The sequence below is a fragment of the Pristiophorus japonicus genome, chromosome 17 (genome assembly GCF_044704955.1).
Source record: "Pristiophorus japonicus isolate sPriJap1 chromosome 17, sPriJap1.hap1, whole genome shotgun sequence".
Classification (NCBI taxonomy): Eukaryota; Metazoa; Chordata; class Chondrichthyes; family Pristiophoridae; genus Pristiophorus; species Pristiophorus japonicus.
In genome coordinates this window covers 28,319,104-28,338,239 of record NC_091993.1, presented here as the reverse complement: position 1 = coordinate 28,338,239, position 19,136 = coordinate 28,319,104, and the positions used below count along the sequence as shown (strand labels likewise).

The window sequence follows — 19,136 nt, the reverse complement described above, 5'->3', positions numbered from 1 at the left end:
TTCGAGTCCCACTCCAGGGACTTGAGCATATAAATCCAGTGCAGTGCTGAGGGAGTGCTGCACTGTCAGAAGTGCCGCCTTTCGGAGGCCCCGACTGCCCTCTCAGATAGACATAAAAGATCCCATGGCACTATTTCAAAGAAGAGCGGGGGAGTTATCCCCGGTGTCCTGGCCAATATTTATCCCTCAATCAACATCACTAAAACAGATTATCTGGTCATTATCACATTGCTGTTTGTGGGAGCTTGCTGTGCGCAAATTGGCTGCTGCGTTTCCCACATTACAACTCCAGTGACTACACTCCAAAAGTACTTCATTGGCTGTAAAGCGTTTTGAGACGTCCGGTGACCATGAAAGGGGCTATATAAATGCAAGTCTTTCTTCAAATGTAAGATTATAAATAGAATAGATGAACAGAGGGAACTTGGTGTGCAGACAGCACAAGTAGATAAGGATATAAAAGGCAAATAGAATCTTGGGTTTTGTATCTGGAGACCGAGAATACAGAAGCAATGAGGTAATGTTGAACTTTCACTTGATCTTCGTTAGGCCGTGTTTTGAGTAGTGTGCGCAGTTCTTGGGCAGACCGTGTTGGGAAGGATATAAAAGCAATGGGAAAGGTAAGGCACTGGGACATTACCAGAGTTCAGAGGTTACAGTTAGGCAGTGCTGAGGAGTGCCGCAATGTCGGAGGTGCCGTCTTTCAGATGAGACGTTAAACCGAGGCTCCATCTGCTTCCTCTCAGGTGGATGTAAAAGATCCCACGGCACTATTTGGAAGAAGAGCAGGGGAGTTATCTCCTGTGTCCTGGGGCCAATATTTATCCCTCAATCAACATCACTAAAACAGATTATCTGGTCATTATCACATTGCTATTTGTGGGACCTTGCTGTGTGCAAATTGGCTGCCGTGTTTCCTACATTCTTTTTCCTTTTTTAATGAAGCTTCTCTCACCAGTGCTGACAGGGTTGAGGGGAGTGACCTGATGGTGTTCCTGGGATAATTACAGTTCGATTGTCCCCACCGGTCAGCGAAGCAGTAATCAGCAGGCATGAATTTAAGATAATCACGAAAAGTTATTAAGGGGGAGATTAGAAAAAGAATTCTTTACACAAACGGTGGCGAAAATTCGGAATTTTCTGCCACTAATCATTGTTCAAGCGGAGCTCATGAAATCTTTTAGAAGAAAGAACGACTTACATTTCTATAGCGCCTTTCACGACCACCAGACGTCTCAAAGCGCTTTACAGTCAATGAAGTACTTTTGAAGTGTCGTCACTGTTGTACTGTGGGAAACGCGGCAGCCAATTTGTGCACAGCAAGCTCCCACAAACCGTAATGTGACAATGACTGGTTAATCTGTTTTTGTTATGTTTATTGAAGGATAAATATTGGCCCCAGAACACCGGGGATAACTCCCCCTGCTTTTCTTCAAAATAGTGCCGTGGGATTTTTTATGTCCACCTGTGAGAGCAGACTGGGCCTCATCCGAAAGACGGCACCTCCGACAGTGCAGCGCTCCCTCATCACTGCACTGGGAGTGTCGGCCTGGATTTTGTGATCAAGTCCCTGGAGTGGGACTTGAACCCACGACCTTCTGACTCCGAGGTCAGAGTGCTACCCACTGAGCCACGGGTGACACTGGCAGGACATAGAAACATAGAAAATAGGTGCAGGAGTAGGCCATTCGGCCCTTCGAGCCTGCACCACCATTTGATAAGATCATGGCTGATCATTCCCTCAGTACCCCTTTCCTGCTTTCTCTCCATACCCCTTGATCCCTTTAGCCGTAAGTGCCATATCCAACTCCCTCTTGAACATATCCAATGAACTGGCATCAACAACTCTCTGCGGCAGGGAATTCCACAGGTTAACAACTCTCTGGCCCCAAGTTTCCACATGATTTGCTCCTGATTTTTAGGAGCAACTGGTGTAGAACGGAGTATCTTAGAAATCGGAATTCTCCACATTTAGTTTTCTCCAGTTCTAGTCAGATAGAACAGTTTCACTTTGGAACAGAATTTTCTTTTCAAAAGGGGACGTGTCCGGCCACTGACGCCTGATTTCAAAGTTTCCACAGTGAAAACGTACTCCAAACTAACTTAGAATGGAGTAAGTGAAGATTTTTGTACACTTGAAAAAACCTTGTCTACACTTTAAAAAATCAGGCGCAGGTTACAAATTAGGCGTAGGGAGCGAGGTGGGGGGGGGGGGGGAAGGGAAGTCATTAAATTCTACAATCAATCCTTAGTTATACTTTTACAAATATTATACAAATAAATCCAACCTGAATAAAAATTTATAAGCAAAGAAAAGATTAAATAAACCATGTTCCTACCTGTGTGAAAGTGCTTCAGGCAGGCCTTTCAGGCAGCGGTGTGGCGTCAGTGTCTCGATGGCAGCGGCAGCAAGCAGCCTTCGAGCTGAGCTACAGTGCTTGCGGCAGGGGTGTGGCGTCAGTGTCTCGACGGCGACGGCAGCGGCAGCAAGCTTCGAGCTGAGCTGCAGTGCTTGAGGCAGGCCTTCATTCTCTTCGTGGCTGGCCGCGAAGAAGCAGCATCGGATGGACCCGAGGCCATTCGGCCATGAGATGTCAGTGGCTAGCTGGCAGTCGAAGAATCAGCGGACCGACGTGAGGCCATTCGGCCATGAGATATCAGCGGCGTCAGTGGCTGGCCGGCAGTCGAAGAATCAGCGGACCGGCATGAGGCCATTCGGCCATGAGATAGCAGCGGCGTCAGTGGCTGGCCGGCAGCCGAAGATACAGCAGCAGCCTTCGAGCTGTGAGGGGGACTGAGGCCATTTGGACAGGGAGAGGCAGCCACAGAGAGTTTTATATTTAAATTTGCAGAATGGGTGCTGCATTGTCAACACCACGTATTATGCAATGGTTTGCCATCAATTCACTGCATAGGAGAGAATTGATTAGAGCTCACCGCACCAGGAACGTCGTAGCCCGTAGGTTGATGGGCAGGAGACCTTACCCACGTCGACAATATCGAACCAGGCGCTTGTACCTGGACATGAGCGAGGCTGATTATGTGAAAAGGCTGCGTTTTCGCAGAGAAGTTATCGCTGAGATCTGTGATATGGTGAGAGCAGATTTGCAGCCCAGAAGCAGAAGGACAACTGCCTTGTCTGTTGAAGTGAAGGTAACAGCTGCACTTTCTTTCTATGCCTCGGGATCGTTTCAGGCTACAACTGGAGATGGGTGTGCCATCTCTCAATGTGCAATACATGCCTGCATTTACCAGGTCACTGCTGCACTTTATGCGCGAAGGAATGACTTCATCAATTTCCCAATGACCGCACAAGCGATCCATGAGCGGGCTGTGGGCTTCTTCAGGTTTGCCGGCTTCCCAAAGGTACAGGGCTGCATTGATTGTACCCACATAGCCTTGCGAGCATCCGTGGAGGAATCTGAGCAGTACCGAAATAGGAAAGGTTTCCACTCTATCAATGTGCAGCTCGTGTGTGACGACAAGCAGCGCATCATGTCAGTCGATGCGAAATACCCTGGCAGCACCCACGATGCATTCATCCTACGCGACAGCGTTCTATCTGACATGTTTGAGCAGCAGCCAGAAGGGCAGAGCTGGCTACTGGGAGACAAAGGGTACGGCCTGACCACCTGGCTCATGACGCCCATACGCGTGACACGGACAGAAGCTGACCGTCAATACAACATGGCGCACATTGCGATGCGCAGCATCATTGAGAGGACAATTGGCATATTGAAACAGCGATTCCGATGCCTGGACCATTCCGGAGGACAGTTGCAATACTCTCCTGAGATGGTCGGTCACTTCACTGTTGTGCGCTGCATGCTTCATAACTTAGCCATCATGAGGCAGCAGGAGTTGGTAGTGGAACCCGAAGACCGACGTGTGGGTCCAGTGCATGATGATAGTATTACGGAAGACCAGGATGTGGATGATAACGACAATCAGGAAAGCATGCAAGTGCCTGATGCCGGAACACGAGGTCAGAGGAGGGCCGTCCATCGTGCCCCTTTAACGATTGCTCGAGACTTGCGCCAGCAGCTCATCCGTGAATGCTTCAACTACTGATGCCTGAGGGCTCTGCGACCACTTTTGCATATGGACATGTTTATTCTTTGCAGTTGTTCCTACGTTGTGTTGTGTTAATGGAACATGAAACAGTTTTAATGAAAAAATATTTTATTGAAAAGTTAACGTCACTCTAATAAAATATTTGTTGTATCAAACTATACTTTTTAATATGACTCTTGAAGATCACTTAAAAACTTTAAGATCACTTATAAACTTGTAAAGTTACAAAACTTTCTATGTGAAAAATTTTACACTCTAAGATCACTTACACTTCAAGATCACTTTTTAGATGCAAAATTAAATAATTTACAGAATGTGAGAGCATTTACACTATAAGATCACTTGAAAACCCTGAGATCACTTATATGTTGTAAAGTTACAAAACTTACAAAACAGTTTCATTGTGAAAAATCTTACACTCTGAAGAACACTTAAACTTCAGGATCACTTTTTAGGTGCAAAATTAAATAAGATACAAAAAAATGTGAGAGCATTTACACTATAAGATCACTTAAAAACCATAAGATCCCTTGTAAGTTGTAAAGTTACAAAACAATTTCAATTTGAAAAACGCTACTACAGCTACATCAAGAACAAGAACAAAAGCAGCAAAGAAAGGCTGCAACCATGTCTCATCCATATCTCAGTGAATGTTCACTTCCTCATGAGGGTGTCATTTGATTAGCTGGGCTGTGTGCCCTTATTGCAGCAGCTACCTCAACCAGGCCCTCCCTGACGGCCTGTGCCGTCGATTGCACTCCCTCGGATATTCCCTCACTAAGTTCCCGTGTCATTACTGCTATTTCTCCTGTCAGGACCGTCAATTCTTCACCTACTGCATTGACGCCACCGATGAGTGATCGGGTAAGCTCATTGATCTCCATACCCAATGCCACAACCTGAGCCGCATCTGTTGCATGCTGCATCTCAGGAGAGCGTGTCTCCAATCTCTTTCTCCTCTGCCTGGGTCTGCCTCGTGGCACCACTACACTGGGAGGCGCGGGCACGGACGGTGGGATGCTCGGTGTTGCAAGCGGCACCATTACACAGAGAGGCGCAGGCTGGGACTGTGGGACGCTCTGTGTTCCAGACAGCTGAACTGGAGGGAGAGGCTCGGGCTGGAATGGTGGGATGCTCTGTGTTGCAGACGGCAGAACTAGAGGGAGAGGCTAGGGCTGGAACGGTAGGACGCTTGGTGTTCCAGACGACAGCACTCTAGTGCGAGCCGTGGGCTGGGATGTTGGACGAATGGGTGTAAACTGCTCGATGATATCAGCAGTAACACTGGGACCCGAAGCGTCGGAATCAAAACCATAGTAGGTGGAACCAGAACCTATGCGAGAGGGAGGCGCAGGCTGGGACGGTAGTGCACTGACTGTAGAAAGCTGCATTATACCAGCAGCACCACTGGGACCCGCAACATCGGAAGCGAAACCATGGAAGGTGGAACCAAGACCTATGCTAGGGGTTGAAACTCTGATGCCCCTTGATGGGGGCTCATAAACATTAAATTGGAAGCTCTCCCCTACAGACATTTCAGTCATCGCTGTCATCATCCAGTCTGGATCGTCCGCAGCTGGTTGTACTGGTCCTTGTTGTGTACCCTCAGGATCCTCAGGGTTGGCAGCAGCAGCATTATCATCGTCATCATCATCATGTTCTGCAAAATACATCAGAACAGTCAAATGCTTAACAGCAAGGGAGGGGGCCGGGTGGGTGGCATGAGTACTCTCACACATAGCAGGCCAGGCAGCAGGTTGATTTAAAGGGCCATGATGCATTTTCAGGACTTGCCCTCTTCCTCGCGTGCGGGCCCAGCTTGTGCTGTACCGATTGCTTTACTCCATGTCCGACTCATCATAGCAGCTACCCTTTGTTCCAAGGGTGTCAGTGGATGCAGATTGGGCACGCCTCCTCCTGTCCGAGTTGCCTCCCTTTTGTTGTGGGCCAATTTCTTCTGCAAAGAGTAAAATATAACTTTTTAGACTGCGTCAGTCTGCAAGGTGGGACATACAGATAGCCAGGTTACAATTACGATTAAATTAAAAATAGGAAATATTACTTACACTAACTACTTGACCAAGGTCGTGCCATTTCTTTTTACACTGACTTCCAGATCTCCTGGTATGCACCACTGCGCAGTAATCTTCTGCAACTTGGTTCCAGCGTTTCTTCATTTCTTTTGGTGGCACTTTTATGCGACCTCTGTTGCTGGTATCTAGCTCCTGCCATCTCTGCTCAATTACGTTGACTAGTATCTCCACTTCTTCATGCAAGAAATTCTTTGTTCTTGGTGGACGTTGATCCATTGCAAAGTTGAATTGGCACTCTTATTTCTCCAAACACACAGTCCTTAATTTGCATGTACCAATGCAGCACCGGTTCTGCAAGTTTAGCAGTGAAAAGCTGAACTCACTGATTTCAGCAGGTGATTTATGCAGCAGTGCTGCTAAAAGCACTCCCTCACACACAGAAATATCAAGAAAATTAAAATACAAACCTTTGCAGGGGTCCAAGAAACAAATTTTAACTTTTTATGCAGTACTTTTAAAAATGGCCGAGTGCCAATGTTTACTTCAGACTGCGCGTGCGCGAACGCTCCAACGCGCACGCGCAGGGTTGCCGGCACCAAGAAGCCTCATTTCAATTGTACCTGCCCCCTCCTACTTACAAAATCGGTGCGAGTGGTAGGCTCCGCCCCCTGTGCGCCGCGCCAAGCAGACATCGAGCTCAAGAAGACCGCACTTTTTTTCCGGCGCCATTTTCGGCGCTAAAAACAGGCGCCCAGCTCTGAGGTGCGCCTTTTTCGCCGCGTGTGGAAACTTGGGGCCTCTGAGTGAAGAAGTTTCTCCTCATCTCAGTCCTAAATGGCCTACCCCTTATCCTAAGACGGTGTCCCCTGGTTCTGGACTTCCTCAACATCGGGAACAATCTACCCGCATCTAACCTGTCCCGTCCAGTCAGAATCTTGTATGTTTCTATGAGAGCCCCTCTCATCCTTCTAAACTCCATTGTATAAAGGCCCAATTGATCCAGTCTCTCCTCATATGTCAGTCCGGTCATCCCGGGAATCAGTCTGGTGAACCTTCGCTGCACTCCCTCAATAGCAAGAACATCCTTCCTCAGATTAGGAGACCAAAATTGAATACAATATTCCAGGTGAGGCCTCACCAAGGCCCTGTACAACTGCAGTAAGACCTCCCTGCTCCTCTACTCAAATCTCCTAGCTATGAACGACAACATACCATTTGCCTTCTTTACCGCCTGCTGCACCTGAATGCCAACTTTCAATGACTGATGAACCATGACACCCAGGTCTCGTTGCACCTCCCCTTTTCCTAATCTGCCACCATTCAGATAATATTCTGTCTAAGCGTTTTTGCCCCCAAAGTGGATAACCTCACATTTATCCACATTATACTGCATTTGCCATGCATTTGCCCACTCACCTAACCTGTCCAAGTCACCCTGCAGCCTCTTAGCGTCCCCGTCACAGCTCACACTGCCACCCAGTTTAGTGTCATTTGCAAACTTGGAGATATTACACTCAATTCCTTCATCCAAATCGTTAATGTATATTGTAAAGAGCTGAGGTCCCAACACTGAGTCCTGCGGCACTCCACTAGTCACTGGCTGCCACTCGGAAAAGGACCCGTTTGTCCCGACTCTCTGCTTCCTGTCTGCCAACCAGTTCTCTATCCACGTCAGTATATTACCCCAATACCATGTGCTTTGATTTTGCACACCAATCTCTTGTGTGGGACCTTGTCAAAAGCCTTTTGAAAGTCCAAATACACCACATCCACTGGTTCTCCCTTGTTCACTCTACTAGTTATATCCTCAAAAAATTCCAGAAGCTTTGTCAAGCATGATTTCCCCTTCATAAATCCATGCTGACTTGGACTGCTTTCCAAATACGCTGCTATTTCATCCTTAATAATTGATTCCAACATTTACCCCACCACTGATGTCAGGCTAACCGGTCTATAATGACCCGCTTTCTCTCTCCCTCCCTTTTTAAAAAGTGGTGTTACATTAGCTACCCTCCAGTCCATAGGAACTGATCCCGAGTCGATAGACTGTTGGAAAATGATCACCAATGCATTCACTATTTTTAGGGCCACTTCCTTAAGTACTCTGGGATGCAGACTATCAGGCCCCGGGGATTTATCGGCCTTCAATCCCATCAATTTTCCTAACACAATTTCCCGCCTAATAAGGATATCCTTCAGTTCCTCCTTCTCACTAAACCCTCGGTCCCCTAGTACTTTCGGAAGGTTATTTGTGTCTTCCTTCGTGAAGACAGAACCGAAGTATTTGTTCAATTGGTCTGCCATTTTTTTGTTCCCCATTTATAAATTCACCTGAATCCGACTGCAAGAGACCTACGTTTGTCTTCACTAATCTTTTCTTCACATATCTATAGAAGCTTTTGCAGTGAGTTTTTATGTTCCCGGCAAGCTTCTTCTCGTACTCTATTTTCCCCCTCTTAATTAAACCTTTTGCCCTCCTCTGCTGATCTAAATTTCTCCCAGTTCTCAGGTTTGTTGCTTTTTCTGGCCAATTTATATGCCTCTTGGATTTAACACTATCCTTAATTTCCCTTGTTAGCCACAGTTAGAAACATAGAAACATAGAAAATAGGTGCAGGAGCAGGCCATTCAGCCCTTCTAGCCTTCACTGCCATTCAATGAGTTCATGGCTGAACATGAAACTTCAGTACCCCATTCCTGCTTTCTCGCCATAACCCTTGATCCCCCGAGTAGTAAGGACTTCATCTAACTCCCTTTTGAATATATTTAGTGAATTGGCCTCAACTACTTTCTGTGGTAGAGAATTCCACAGGTTCACCACTCTCTGGGTGAAGAAGTTTCTCCTCATCTCGGTCCTAAATGGCTTACCCCTTATCCTCAGACTGTGACCCCTGGTTCTGGACTTCCCCAACATTGGGAACATTCTTCCTGCATCTAACCTGTCTAAACCCGTCAGAATTTTAAACGTTTCCATGAGGTCCCCTCTCATTCTTCTGAACTCCAGTGAATACAAGCCCAGTTGATCCAGTCTTTCTTGATAGGTCAGTCCTGCCATCCCGGGAATCAGTCTGGTGAATCTTCGCTGCACTCCCTCAATAGCAAGAATGTCCTTCCTCAAGTTAGGAGACCAAAACTGTACACAATACTCCAGGTGTGGCCTCACCAAGGCCCTGTACAACTGTAGCAACACCTCCCTGCCCCTGTATTCAAATCCCCTCGCTATGAAGGCCAACATGCCATTTGCTTTCTTAACCGCCTGCTGTACCTGCATGCTAATCTTCAATGACTGATGTACCATGACACCCAGGTCTCGTTGCACCTTCCCTTTTCCTAATCTGTCAACATTCAGATAATAGTCTGTCTCTCTGTTTTTACCACCAAAGTGGATAACCTCACATTTATCCACATTATACTTCATCTGCCATGCATTTGCCCACTCACCTAACCTATCCAAGTCACTCTGCAGCCTAATAGCATCCTCCTCGCAGCTCACACTGCCACCCAACTTAGTGTCATCCGCAAATTTGGAGATACTGCATTTAATCCCCTCGTCTAAATCATTAATGTACAATGTAAACAGCTGGGGCCCCAGCACAGAACCTTGCGGCACCCCACTAGTCACTGCCTGCCATTCTGAAAAGTACCCGTTTACTCCTACTCTTTGCTTCCTGTCTGACAACCAGTTCTCAATCCACGTCAGCACACTACCCCCAATCCCATGTGCTTTAACTTTGCACATTAATCTCTTGTGTGGGACCTTGTCGAAAGCCTTCTGAAAGTCCAAATATACCACATCAACTGGTTCTCCTTTGTCTACTTTACTGGAAACATCCTCAAAAAATTCCAGAAGATTTGTCAAGCATGATTTCCCTTTCACAAATCCATGCTGACTTGGACCTATCATGTCACCATTTTCCAGATGCACTGCTATGACATCCTTAATAATTGATTCCATCATTTTACCCACTACTGAGGTCAGGCTGACCGGTCTATAATTCCCTGTTTTCTCTCTCCCTCCTTTTTTAAAAAGTGGGGTTACATTGGCTACCCTCCACTCCATAGGAACTGATCCAGAGTCAATGGAATGTTGGAAAATGACTGTCAATGCATCCACTATTTCCAAGGCCACCTCCTTAAGTACTCTGGGATGCAGTCCGTCAGGCCCTGGGGATTTATCGGCCTTTAATCCCATCAATTTCCCCAACACAATTTCCCGACTAATAAAGATTTCTCTCCGTTTCCCCTCCTTACTAGACCCTCTGACCCCTTTTATATCCGGAAGGTTGTTTGTATCCTCCTTAGTGAATACCGAACCAAAGTACTTGTTCAATTGGTCTGCCATTTCTTTGTTCCCCGTTATGACTTCCCCTGATTCTGACTGCAGGGGACCTACATTTGTCTTTACTAACCTTTTTCTCTTTACATACCTATAGAAACTTTTGCAATCCGTCTTAATGTTCCCTGCAAGCTTCTTCTCGTACTCCATTTTCCCTGCCCTAATCAAACCCTTTGTCCTCCTCTGCTGAGTTCTAAATTTCTCCCAGTCCCCAGGTTCGCTGCTATTTCTGGCCAATTTGTATGCCACTTCCTTGGCTTTAATACTATCCCTGATTTCCCTTGATAGCCACGGTTGAGCCACCTTCCCTTTTTTATTTTTACGCCAGACAGGAATGTACAATTGTTGTAATTCATCCATGCGGTCTCTAAATGTCTGCCATTGCCCATCCACAGTCAACCCCCTAAGTATCATTCGCCAATCTATCCTAGCCAATTCACGCCTCATACCTTCAAAGTTACCCTTCTTTAAGTTCTGGACCATGGTCTCTGAATTTACTGTTTCATTCTCCATCCTAATGCAGAATTCCACCATATTATGGTCACTCTTCCCCAAGGGGCCTCGCACAATGAGATTGCTAATTAATCCTCTCTCATTACACAACACCCAGTCTAAGATGGCCTCCCCCCTAGTTGGTTCCTCAACATATTGGTCTAGAAAACCATCCCTTATGCACTCCAGGAAATCCTCCTCCACCGTATTGCTTCCAGTTTGGCTAGCCCAATCTATGTGCATATTAAAGTCACCCATTATAACTGCTACACCTTTATTGTATGCACCCCTAATTTCCTGTTTGATGCCCTCCCCAACATCCCTATTACTGTTTGGAGGTCTGTACACAACTCCTACTAACGTTTTTTGCCCTTTGGTGTTCTGCAGCTCTACCCATATAGATTCCACATCATCCAAGCTAATGTCTTTCCTAACTATTGCATTAATCTCCTCTTTAACCAGCAATGCTACCCCACCTCCTTTTCCTTTTATTCTATCCTTCCTGAATGTTGAATACCCCTGAATGTTGAGTTTCCAGCCCTGATCATCCTGGAGCCACGTCTCCGTAATCCCAATCACATCAAATTTGTTAACATCTATTTGTACAATTAATTCATCCACCTTATTGCGGATACTCCTTGCATTAAGACACAAAGCCTTCAGGCTTGTTTTTTTAACACCCTTTGTCCTTTTAGAATTTTGCTGTACAGTGGCCCTTTTTGTTCTTTGCCTTGGGTTTCTCTGCCCTCCACTTTTCTTCATCTCCTTTCTGTCTTTTGCTTTTGCCTCCTTTTTATTTCCCTCTGTCTCCCTGCATTGGTTCCCATCCCCCTGCCATATTAGTTTAAATCCTCCCCAACAGCACTAGCAAACACTCCCCCTAGGACATTGGTTCCGGTCCTGCCCAGCTGCAGACCATCCGGTTTGTACTGGTCCCACCTCCCCCAGAACCGGTCCCAATGCCCCAGGAATTTGAATCCCTCCCTGCTGCACCACTGCTCAAGCCACGTATTCATCTGCGCTATCCTGCGATTCCTACTCTGACTATCACGTGGCACTGGTAGCAATCCCGAGATTACTACTTTTGAGGTCCTACTTTTTAATTTAGCTCCTAGCTCCTTAAATTCGTTTCGTAGGACCTCATCCCTTTTTTTACCTATGTCGTTGGTACCAATGTGCACCACGACAACTGGCTGTTCTCCCTCCCATTTCAGAATGTCCTGCACCCGCTCCGAGACATCCTTGACCCTTGCACCAGGGAGGCAACATACCATCCTGGAGTCTCGGTCGCGGCCGCAGAAATGCCTATCTATTCCCCTCACCATTGAATCCCCTATGACTATTGCTCTCCAACTCTTTTTCTTGCCTTCCTGTGCAGCAGAGCCAGCCACGGTGCCATGAACTTGGCTGCTGCTGCCCTCCCCTCAACAGTACTCAAAACGGTGTATCTGTTTTGTAGGGGGATGACCACAGGGGACCCCTGCACTACCTTCCTTGCACTACTCTTCCTGCTGGTCTTCCATTCCCTATCTGGCTGTGGACCCTTTCCCTGCGGTAAGACCAACTCACTACACGTGATACTCACGTCATTCTCAGCATTGTGGATGCTCCAGAGTGAATCCACCCTCAGCTCCAATTCCGTAACGCGGACCGTCAGGAGCTTGAGATGGATACACTTCCCGCACACGTAGTCGTCAGGGACACCGGAAGTGTCCCTGAGTTCCCACATGGTACAGGAGGATTATAACACCCGACCGAGCTCTCCTGCCATGACTGAACCCTTAGATACACTTAAGTTGAGCCACCTTCCCCATTTTATTTTTACTCCAGACATGGATGTACAATTGCTGAAGTTCATCCATGTGATCTTTAAATGTTTGCCATTGCCTATCCACCATCAACCCTTTAAGTATCATTTGCCAGTCTATTCTAGCCAATTCACACTTCAAACCATCGAAGTTACCTTTCCTTAAGTTCAGGACCCTAGTTTCTGAATTAACTGTGTCACTCTCCATCCTAATAAAGAATTCTACCATGTTATGGTCACTCTTCCCCAAGGGGTCTCTCACAACAAGATTGCTAATTAGTCCTTTCTTATTACACATCACCCAATCTAGGATGGCCAGCTCCCTGGTTGGTTCATCGACATATTGGTCTAGAAAACCATGGTGCAGCTCATGTTGTTGTCATGATATCGGTCGGGATGCTGCACATTGGGCTCAGAAACTTGAGTTTGGAAGTGGAAAATCAGCCAACGCACTTATTCGGAGCCTTCATCCATTGTCTACATTTGTTTCACGGCTTTGTGTCTCCTTTTGCAGATCTGCAGCCGGTGACCTACTGTGAGCCGGCCTTCTGGTGCTCGATAGCTTACTACGAACTGAACCAGCGAGTGGGGGAGACGTTCCACGCCTCTCAGCCCTCTCTCACCGTCGATGGCTTCACCGACCCATCCAACTCCGAACGCTTCTGCTTGGGGCTGCTGTCAAACGTCAACAGGAATGCCGCCGTGGAGCTGACGAGAAGGCACATTGGTAATGGATGGCGTTGGCCATTTTTGAGTGATGTCCTCACCCGATACCTGCACGGTGCACATTGGTAATGGTCTATTCCAAAGCTCTCCTGGCCGGCCTCCCACCTCAAACCTTTGTGAACTTGAGCTCATCCTAAAACTCAGCTGCCCCGTGTCCTAACTCGCACCAAGTCCTGTTCACCCATCACCCCCTGTACTCGCTGACCTACACTGGCTCCCGGTTAAGCAGCACCTCGATTTCCAACTTCTCATCCTTCTGTTCAAATCCCTCCATGGCCTCGCTCCTCCCAACCTCTGTAATCTCCTCCAGCCCCACAACCCCCCCCCCCCCGCCCCCCGAGATATCTGCGCTCCTCCAATTCTGGCCTCTTGTGCATCCCTGATTTTTTTTCACTTAACCATTGGTGGCCGTGCCTTCTGTTGCCTGGGCCCCAAGCTCTTGAACTCCCTCCCTAAACTACTCCGCCTCTCTACCTCTCTCTCCTTTAAGACGCTCCATAAAACCTCCCTTTGACCAAGCCCTGTCCTAATATCTCCTCACGTGGCTCGGTATCAAATTTTGTCTGGTAACGCTGCTGTGAAGCGCAGTGGGATGTCTTATTACCTAAAAGGCACTGTATAGATGCAAGTTGTTGTTGTTGTTGTTGCAGAGAGATGGCTGTGTTGTCTCAGCATTTTTCTGGTTAAGGGTGGATTCACACTGAAGTTTCAGTGGTTGCTGCTTTGCACCAACACTGATCTATGCAGTGTAAATCGCATGTTAAAGCTCAAACTGACTCAAAGATGCAGCAGAGTGAGGTTCCCTCCTCTAGGGGATCTCGCTCCTCTTTGCTCCAAGGTGAGGTTAGGCCCTGACTCCGGATCTATGCTCGGTAACTGAGGTGTTGGAGCAAAGCAAGGCCGCCTCGCACTGAACCACCAATGGCTCAGTGAGTAAATGCACAGAGCCGTCCCGGGTTTCATCCCTGGTCTGCGTTGAGTTAAGACCATAAGAATTAGGAACAGGAGTAGCACCTACGGCCCATCGAGCCTGCTCCGCCATTCAATAAGATCATGGCTGATCATCGACCTCAACTCCACTTTCCCGCCCAATCTCCATATCCTTCGATTCCCCTAGACTCCAAAAATCTATCGATCTCAGCCTTGAATATACTCAAGACCAAACATCCACAGCCCTCTGGGGCAGAGAATTCCAAAGATTCACAACCCTCTGAGTGAAGAAGTTTCTCCTTATCTCAGTCTTAAATGGCTGACCCCTTATCCTGAGACTGTGCCCCCTGGTTCTAGACTCTCCAGCCAGGGGAAACATCCTCCCTGCATCTATCCTGTCAATACTCCTCAGAATCTTGTATGTTTCAATGAGATCACCTCTCATTCTTCTAAACTCCAGAGTGTATGGGCCCATTCTACACAATCTCTCATCATAAGACAGCCCTTTCATCATAGGAATCAATCTGGTGAACCTCCATTGCACTGTCTCCAAGGCAAGTGTATCCTTCCTTAGTTAAGGAGACCAAAACTGTGCACAGTACTGCAGGTGTGGTCTCACCAAGGCCCTGTTATCTGACATCATCTTGCGGTTGATTCGCTAAAATTAATCCCATTAATCCCAACTATCCCAAAGTGTAGGAACTGGCAGGGAAACAAAATCAACCAGCGTTCCTGCTCCTGATGGCTTTTGAATGATGTCCTCACCCGATACCCACAAAATTCTCATCCTTGTGTTTCAAATCCCTCCATGGCCTCACCCCACCCTACCTCTGTAACCTCCTCCAGCCCTACTACCCTCCAGGAGTCAAGGGTTATGGGGAACAGGCAGGAAAGTGGAGTTGAGGCCAAGATCAGATCAGCCATGGTTTTATTGAATTGCGGAGCAGGCTCGAGAGGCCAAATGACTGACTCCTGCTCCTATTTCTTATGTTCACACGTTGCAAACCTACCTCTTTGACCAAGCTTTTGGTCATCTGTCCTAAGATCTCCTTATGTGGCTTGGTGTCAAATTTTGGTTTATAATGCCCTCTTGGGATGTTTTACCAACTTAAAGGTGCTATATAAATGCAAGTTCATGTTGCTGCCTCACACCAACGTGGTTGATTCTCAACTGCCCTGTGAAGTGGCCTAGCAAGCCAGTCGGCTGTATAAAATTGCTTGCAGCGGTTCAAGAAAGCCCACCACCATATTCTCAAGGCATGAGGGATGGGCGATAAATACCGGCCTTGCCACCAATGCCCACAATCATAGAATGTATCAAATAAATGTCCTAAGTCAATATTTGAAGAAGAACAGGGAGTTCTCCTGGAATCCTGGCCAACATTCCTCCTTCCCACCAAAACCACCAAAAACAGTTCAGCCAGCCATTAAAGATATAACCGGAATGCTCTTTCTGCTAGTCTCATTGTTAAACGCATAGTTTCGGCAAACTGGGCTCGAGTGAAGCAACCCCTCCCTTTCTAATTAAGTAAAAGGTGGTTATCTTTCACTAAGTTACCCTACAACGGATGATACCTGTACTCTTCCGGCACTTCTCAGTCGCCTCCTGTTGCTTAACTTCATATTTTACAAGTGCTGACTTGTGATGACGTGGGAGGAAACATTTTGTGCAGATCATCATCATAGGCAGTCCCTCAGAATCGAGGAAGACTTGCTTCCACTATTAAAATGTGTCTATAGGTGGCTGTGTTGGTATGAATGAGAAGCACAGGATTGTTGGGAGTGTTCCTGTTTTATAAAGTCACAAGTCAACAGGAGGTAAGCGAGTGATGCTGTTGTACAGGTGTATTGAGTAAGCTTTCCCATTAAACACATATTGACCAAAGCTGTTGACAACAAACCAATCATCACTTGTGAGATTTTGAATAAGAACCTAAGAAAGAAATAGGAGCAGGAGCCGGCCATTTGGCCCCTCGAGTCTGCTCCACAATTCAATAAGATCATGGCTGGTCTGATCATGGCCTCAACTCCACTTTCCTGCCTGTTCCCCATAACCTTTAAGAACATAAGAAATAGGAGCAGGATTAGGCCATTTGGCCCTTCGAGCCTGCTCCACCATTTAATAAGATCATGGACTCAGCTCCACTTCCCTGCCCACTCCCCATAACCCTTTATTCCCTTATCATTCAAAAATCTGTCTATCTCCGCCTTAAATATAGTCAATGACCCAGCCTCCACAGTTCTCTGGGGCAGAGAATTCCATAGATTTACAACCCTCTGAGAGAAGAAATTCCTCCTCATCTCAGTTCTAAATGGGCGGCCCCTTATTCTGAGACTATGTCCCCTAGTTTTAGTTTCCCCTATGAGTGGAAATATCCTCTCTGCATCCACCTTGTCGAGCCCCCTCATTATCTTATGTTTCAATAAGATCACCTCTCATTCTTATGAACTCCAAGAGTATAGGTTCAACCTATCTTCATAAGTCAACCCCCTCATCTCCGAAATCAACCTAGTGAACCTTCTCTGAACAGCCACCAATGCTAGTATATCCTTCCTTAAATACTGAGACCAAAACTGTATGCAGTACTCCAGGTGTGGCCTCACCAATACCCTGTACAGTTGTAGCAGGACTTCTCTGCTTTTATACTCTATCCCCCCTTGTAATAAAGGCCAACATTCCATTTGCCTTCCTGATTACTTGCTGTGTCTGCATACTAACTTTTTGTGTTTCATGCACAAGGACCCCCAGATCCCTCTGTACCACAGAATTTTGTAATCTCGCCCCATTTTTCCCATGAAGCACACATTGCCCAGAGCTGTTGACTACAGATAAATCATCGGTTGTGAGATTTTGAATCACCAATTGTGTATCCAAGGCATCACCTAGTGGCAAACAGTGTCTGTCTCAGCCGTGGGACATTTAATACATCTTCCTCGTCTCCTCAGATATCCTGCTTCCTTGCCTTTCCCTGTTACTGCAGTTCTCCTTCTCACTTCACAGCCCATCTGATTGTGGGATCGGCAGGGTTTCTCTCTATGCAGCTATGGAGATGTGGCCATCCCAGCAATCACTGCAGCAGTGAAAGCCATCTATTAAAATAACAGGCCCAAAAGTTGGTCAATGCCTCTGCCTGTCTGTCTCTATATAGTACTTATGTGTGTGTGTGTATACTGGGAACGGTAGCATAGTAGTTATGTTATGTTACAGGATATGCATATGTTACTGGACTAATAATCCAGAGGCCCAGACTAATGATCCAGAGACATGATTTCAAATCCCACCACGATAGCTTTGAATTTGAATTCAGTTAATTAAATAAATCTGGAATAAAAAGTTAGTATAAATAAGGGTGACCATGATTGTCATAAAAACCCATCAGGTTCACTTTCCTTTAGGGAGGGAAATCTGCCGTCCTTACCCGGTCTGGCCTATATGTGAGTCCAGACCCACAGCAATGTGGCCGATTTGTAAGGGCTCTCTGAAACGGCCCAGCGAGAGACTCAGTTGTACCACAGGACAGCAGTTCAAGAAGGCGGCTCACCACCATCTTCTCGAGGGCAATTCGGGGTGGGCAATAAATGCCGGCCTTGCCAGCGACACCCACATCCCATGAACGAAGACATTTAAAATAAAAAAATATATATATATATATATGTGCACACACGGTCCATACACATAGAAATGACTGGTGGGTCACTGTACGCAAGTCTTGTGTATCAGATTGTGGTCTGTTGAGCAGACTGTTGCCGAACACGAGAGAGATGATGGGCCCATTTCAAGTGCGTGTTTAGGGTCCTGACTGTGGGATAGACCACATTTGTCCAATTCAGGACATGTACATCTGTAAGAACCAAGCCCAGGACATCTTGGAGTTCAGGAGTTGTGTGTGTGTGTGTGTGTGTTTCCATGAGAGTATGTTAAGGATTTTAAAAATAACACTGCGGACAGGCGGATTGTTTTTTTTTAAATGTCTTTATCTCATTTAGATTTTGTTTTATTGCCTTTCAAATGCTTCTTTATCAATTCTCTCCTCATGGTTTTTCAAGTTTGCATACTTTGGTTTGTAAACAGGGGGGATTATGTTGAATGCAGTCAGCAGGTTCTTTAAGGACATGCTGTTTCGTGTGGAGCAATGCTGAGAAGGCCGTGTGTTTGGATTGGTTGTGTTTCTGACTGCTGATGGCCATGTGTCCTGTGCATTCCAGGCAGGGGAGTCAGACTATACTACATTGGGGGAGAGGTCTTCGCTGAGTGCTTGAGCGACAGCGCCATCTTTGTTCAGAGTCCGAACTGCAACCAGCGCTATGGGTGGCATCCTGCGACCGTCTGCAAGATTCCGCCAGGTAACCTCGATGAAGTGGCTTCCCTATGCTGCCTTCTGATATGTTCTCAATTAAATGGGATGGGGAACTTGTTTGGGGGGGTGGGGGGGGGAAGGTGGGGAGAAGAGTTATTTCTGTTCATTGTACTTGCTATCTATTCATAACTTTATTGTGTAGAAATATGAGCCGATAAATTGGAGATGCTGGGTCTGTTTTCTTTGGAACGGAGGAGGCTGAGGGGAGACCTGATTGAGGTGTATAAAATTATGACTGGCCTGGATAGAGAGAATAGGAAGGACCTGTTTCCCTTGGCAGAGGGATCAACAACTAGCGGGCATAGATTTAAAGTTATTGGGGGGAAGTTTAGAGGGGATTTGAGGGGAAATTTCTTCATCCAGAGGGTGGTAGGGATCTG

The 19,136-nt window shown here is 46.7% G+C and overlaps 2 protein-coding genes across 4 annotated transcripts in view; both read left to right on the top strand.

The window, feature by feature from the left end:
- The window catches only part of c17h15orf61 (chromosome 17 C15orf61 homolog), a 333,965-nt gene that overhangs the window by 59,173 nt on the left and 255,656 nt on the right, over nucleotides 1–19,136 (top strand). The window lies entirely within an intron of this gene.
- Nucleotides 1–19,136, top strand: part of smad3b (SMAD family member 3b) — a 152,242-nt gene that overhangs the window by 122,893 nt on the left and 10,213 nt on the right. For all 3 annotated transcript variants that reach the window (XR_011587446.1, XM_070858536.1, XM_070858535.1), the window contains 2 exons: nucleotides 13,257–13,469; nucleotides 18,605–18,742. Coding sequence is in view for 2 of the 3 variants with exons in the window: in XM_070858536.1 (XP_070714637.1) it covers nucleotides 13,257–13,469; nucleotides 18,605–18,742 (351 nt within the window). In the remaining variant the exon portion in view is untranslated. The remainder of the gene's footprint in view (nucleotides 1–13,256; nucleotides 13,470–18,604; nucleotides 18,743–19,136) is intronic.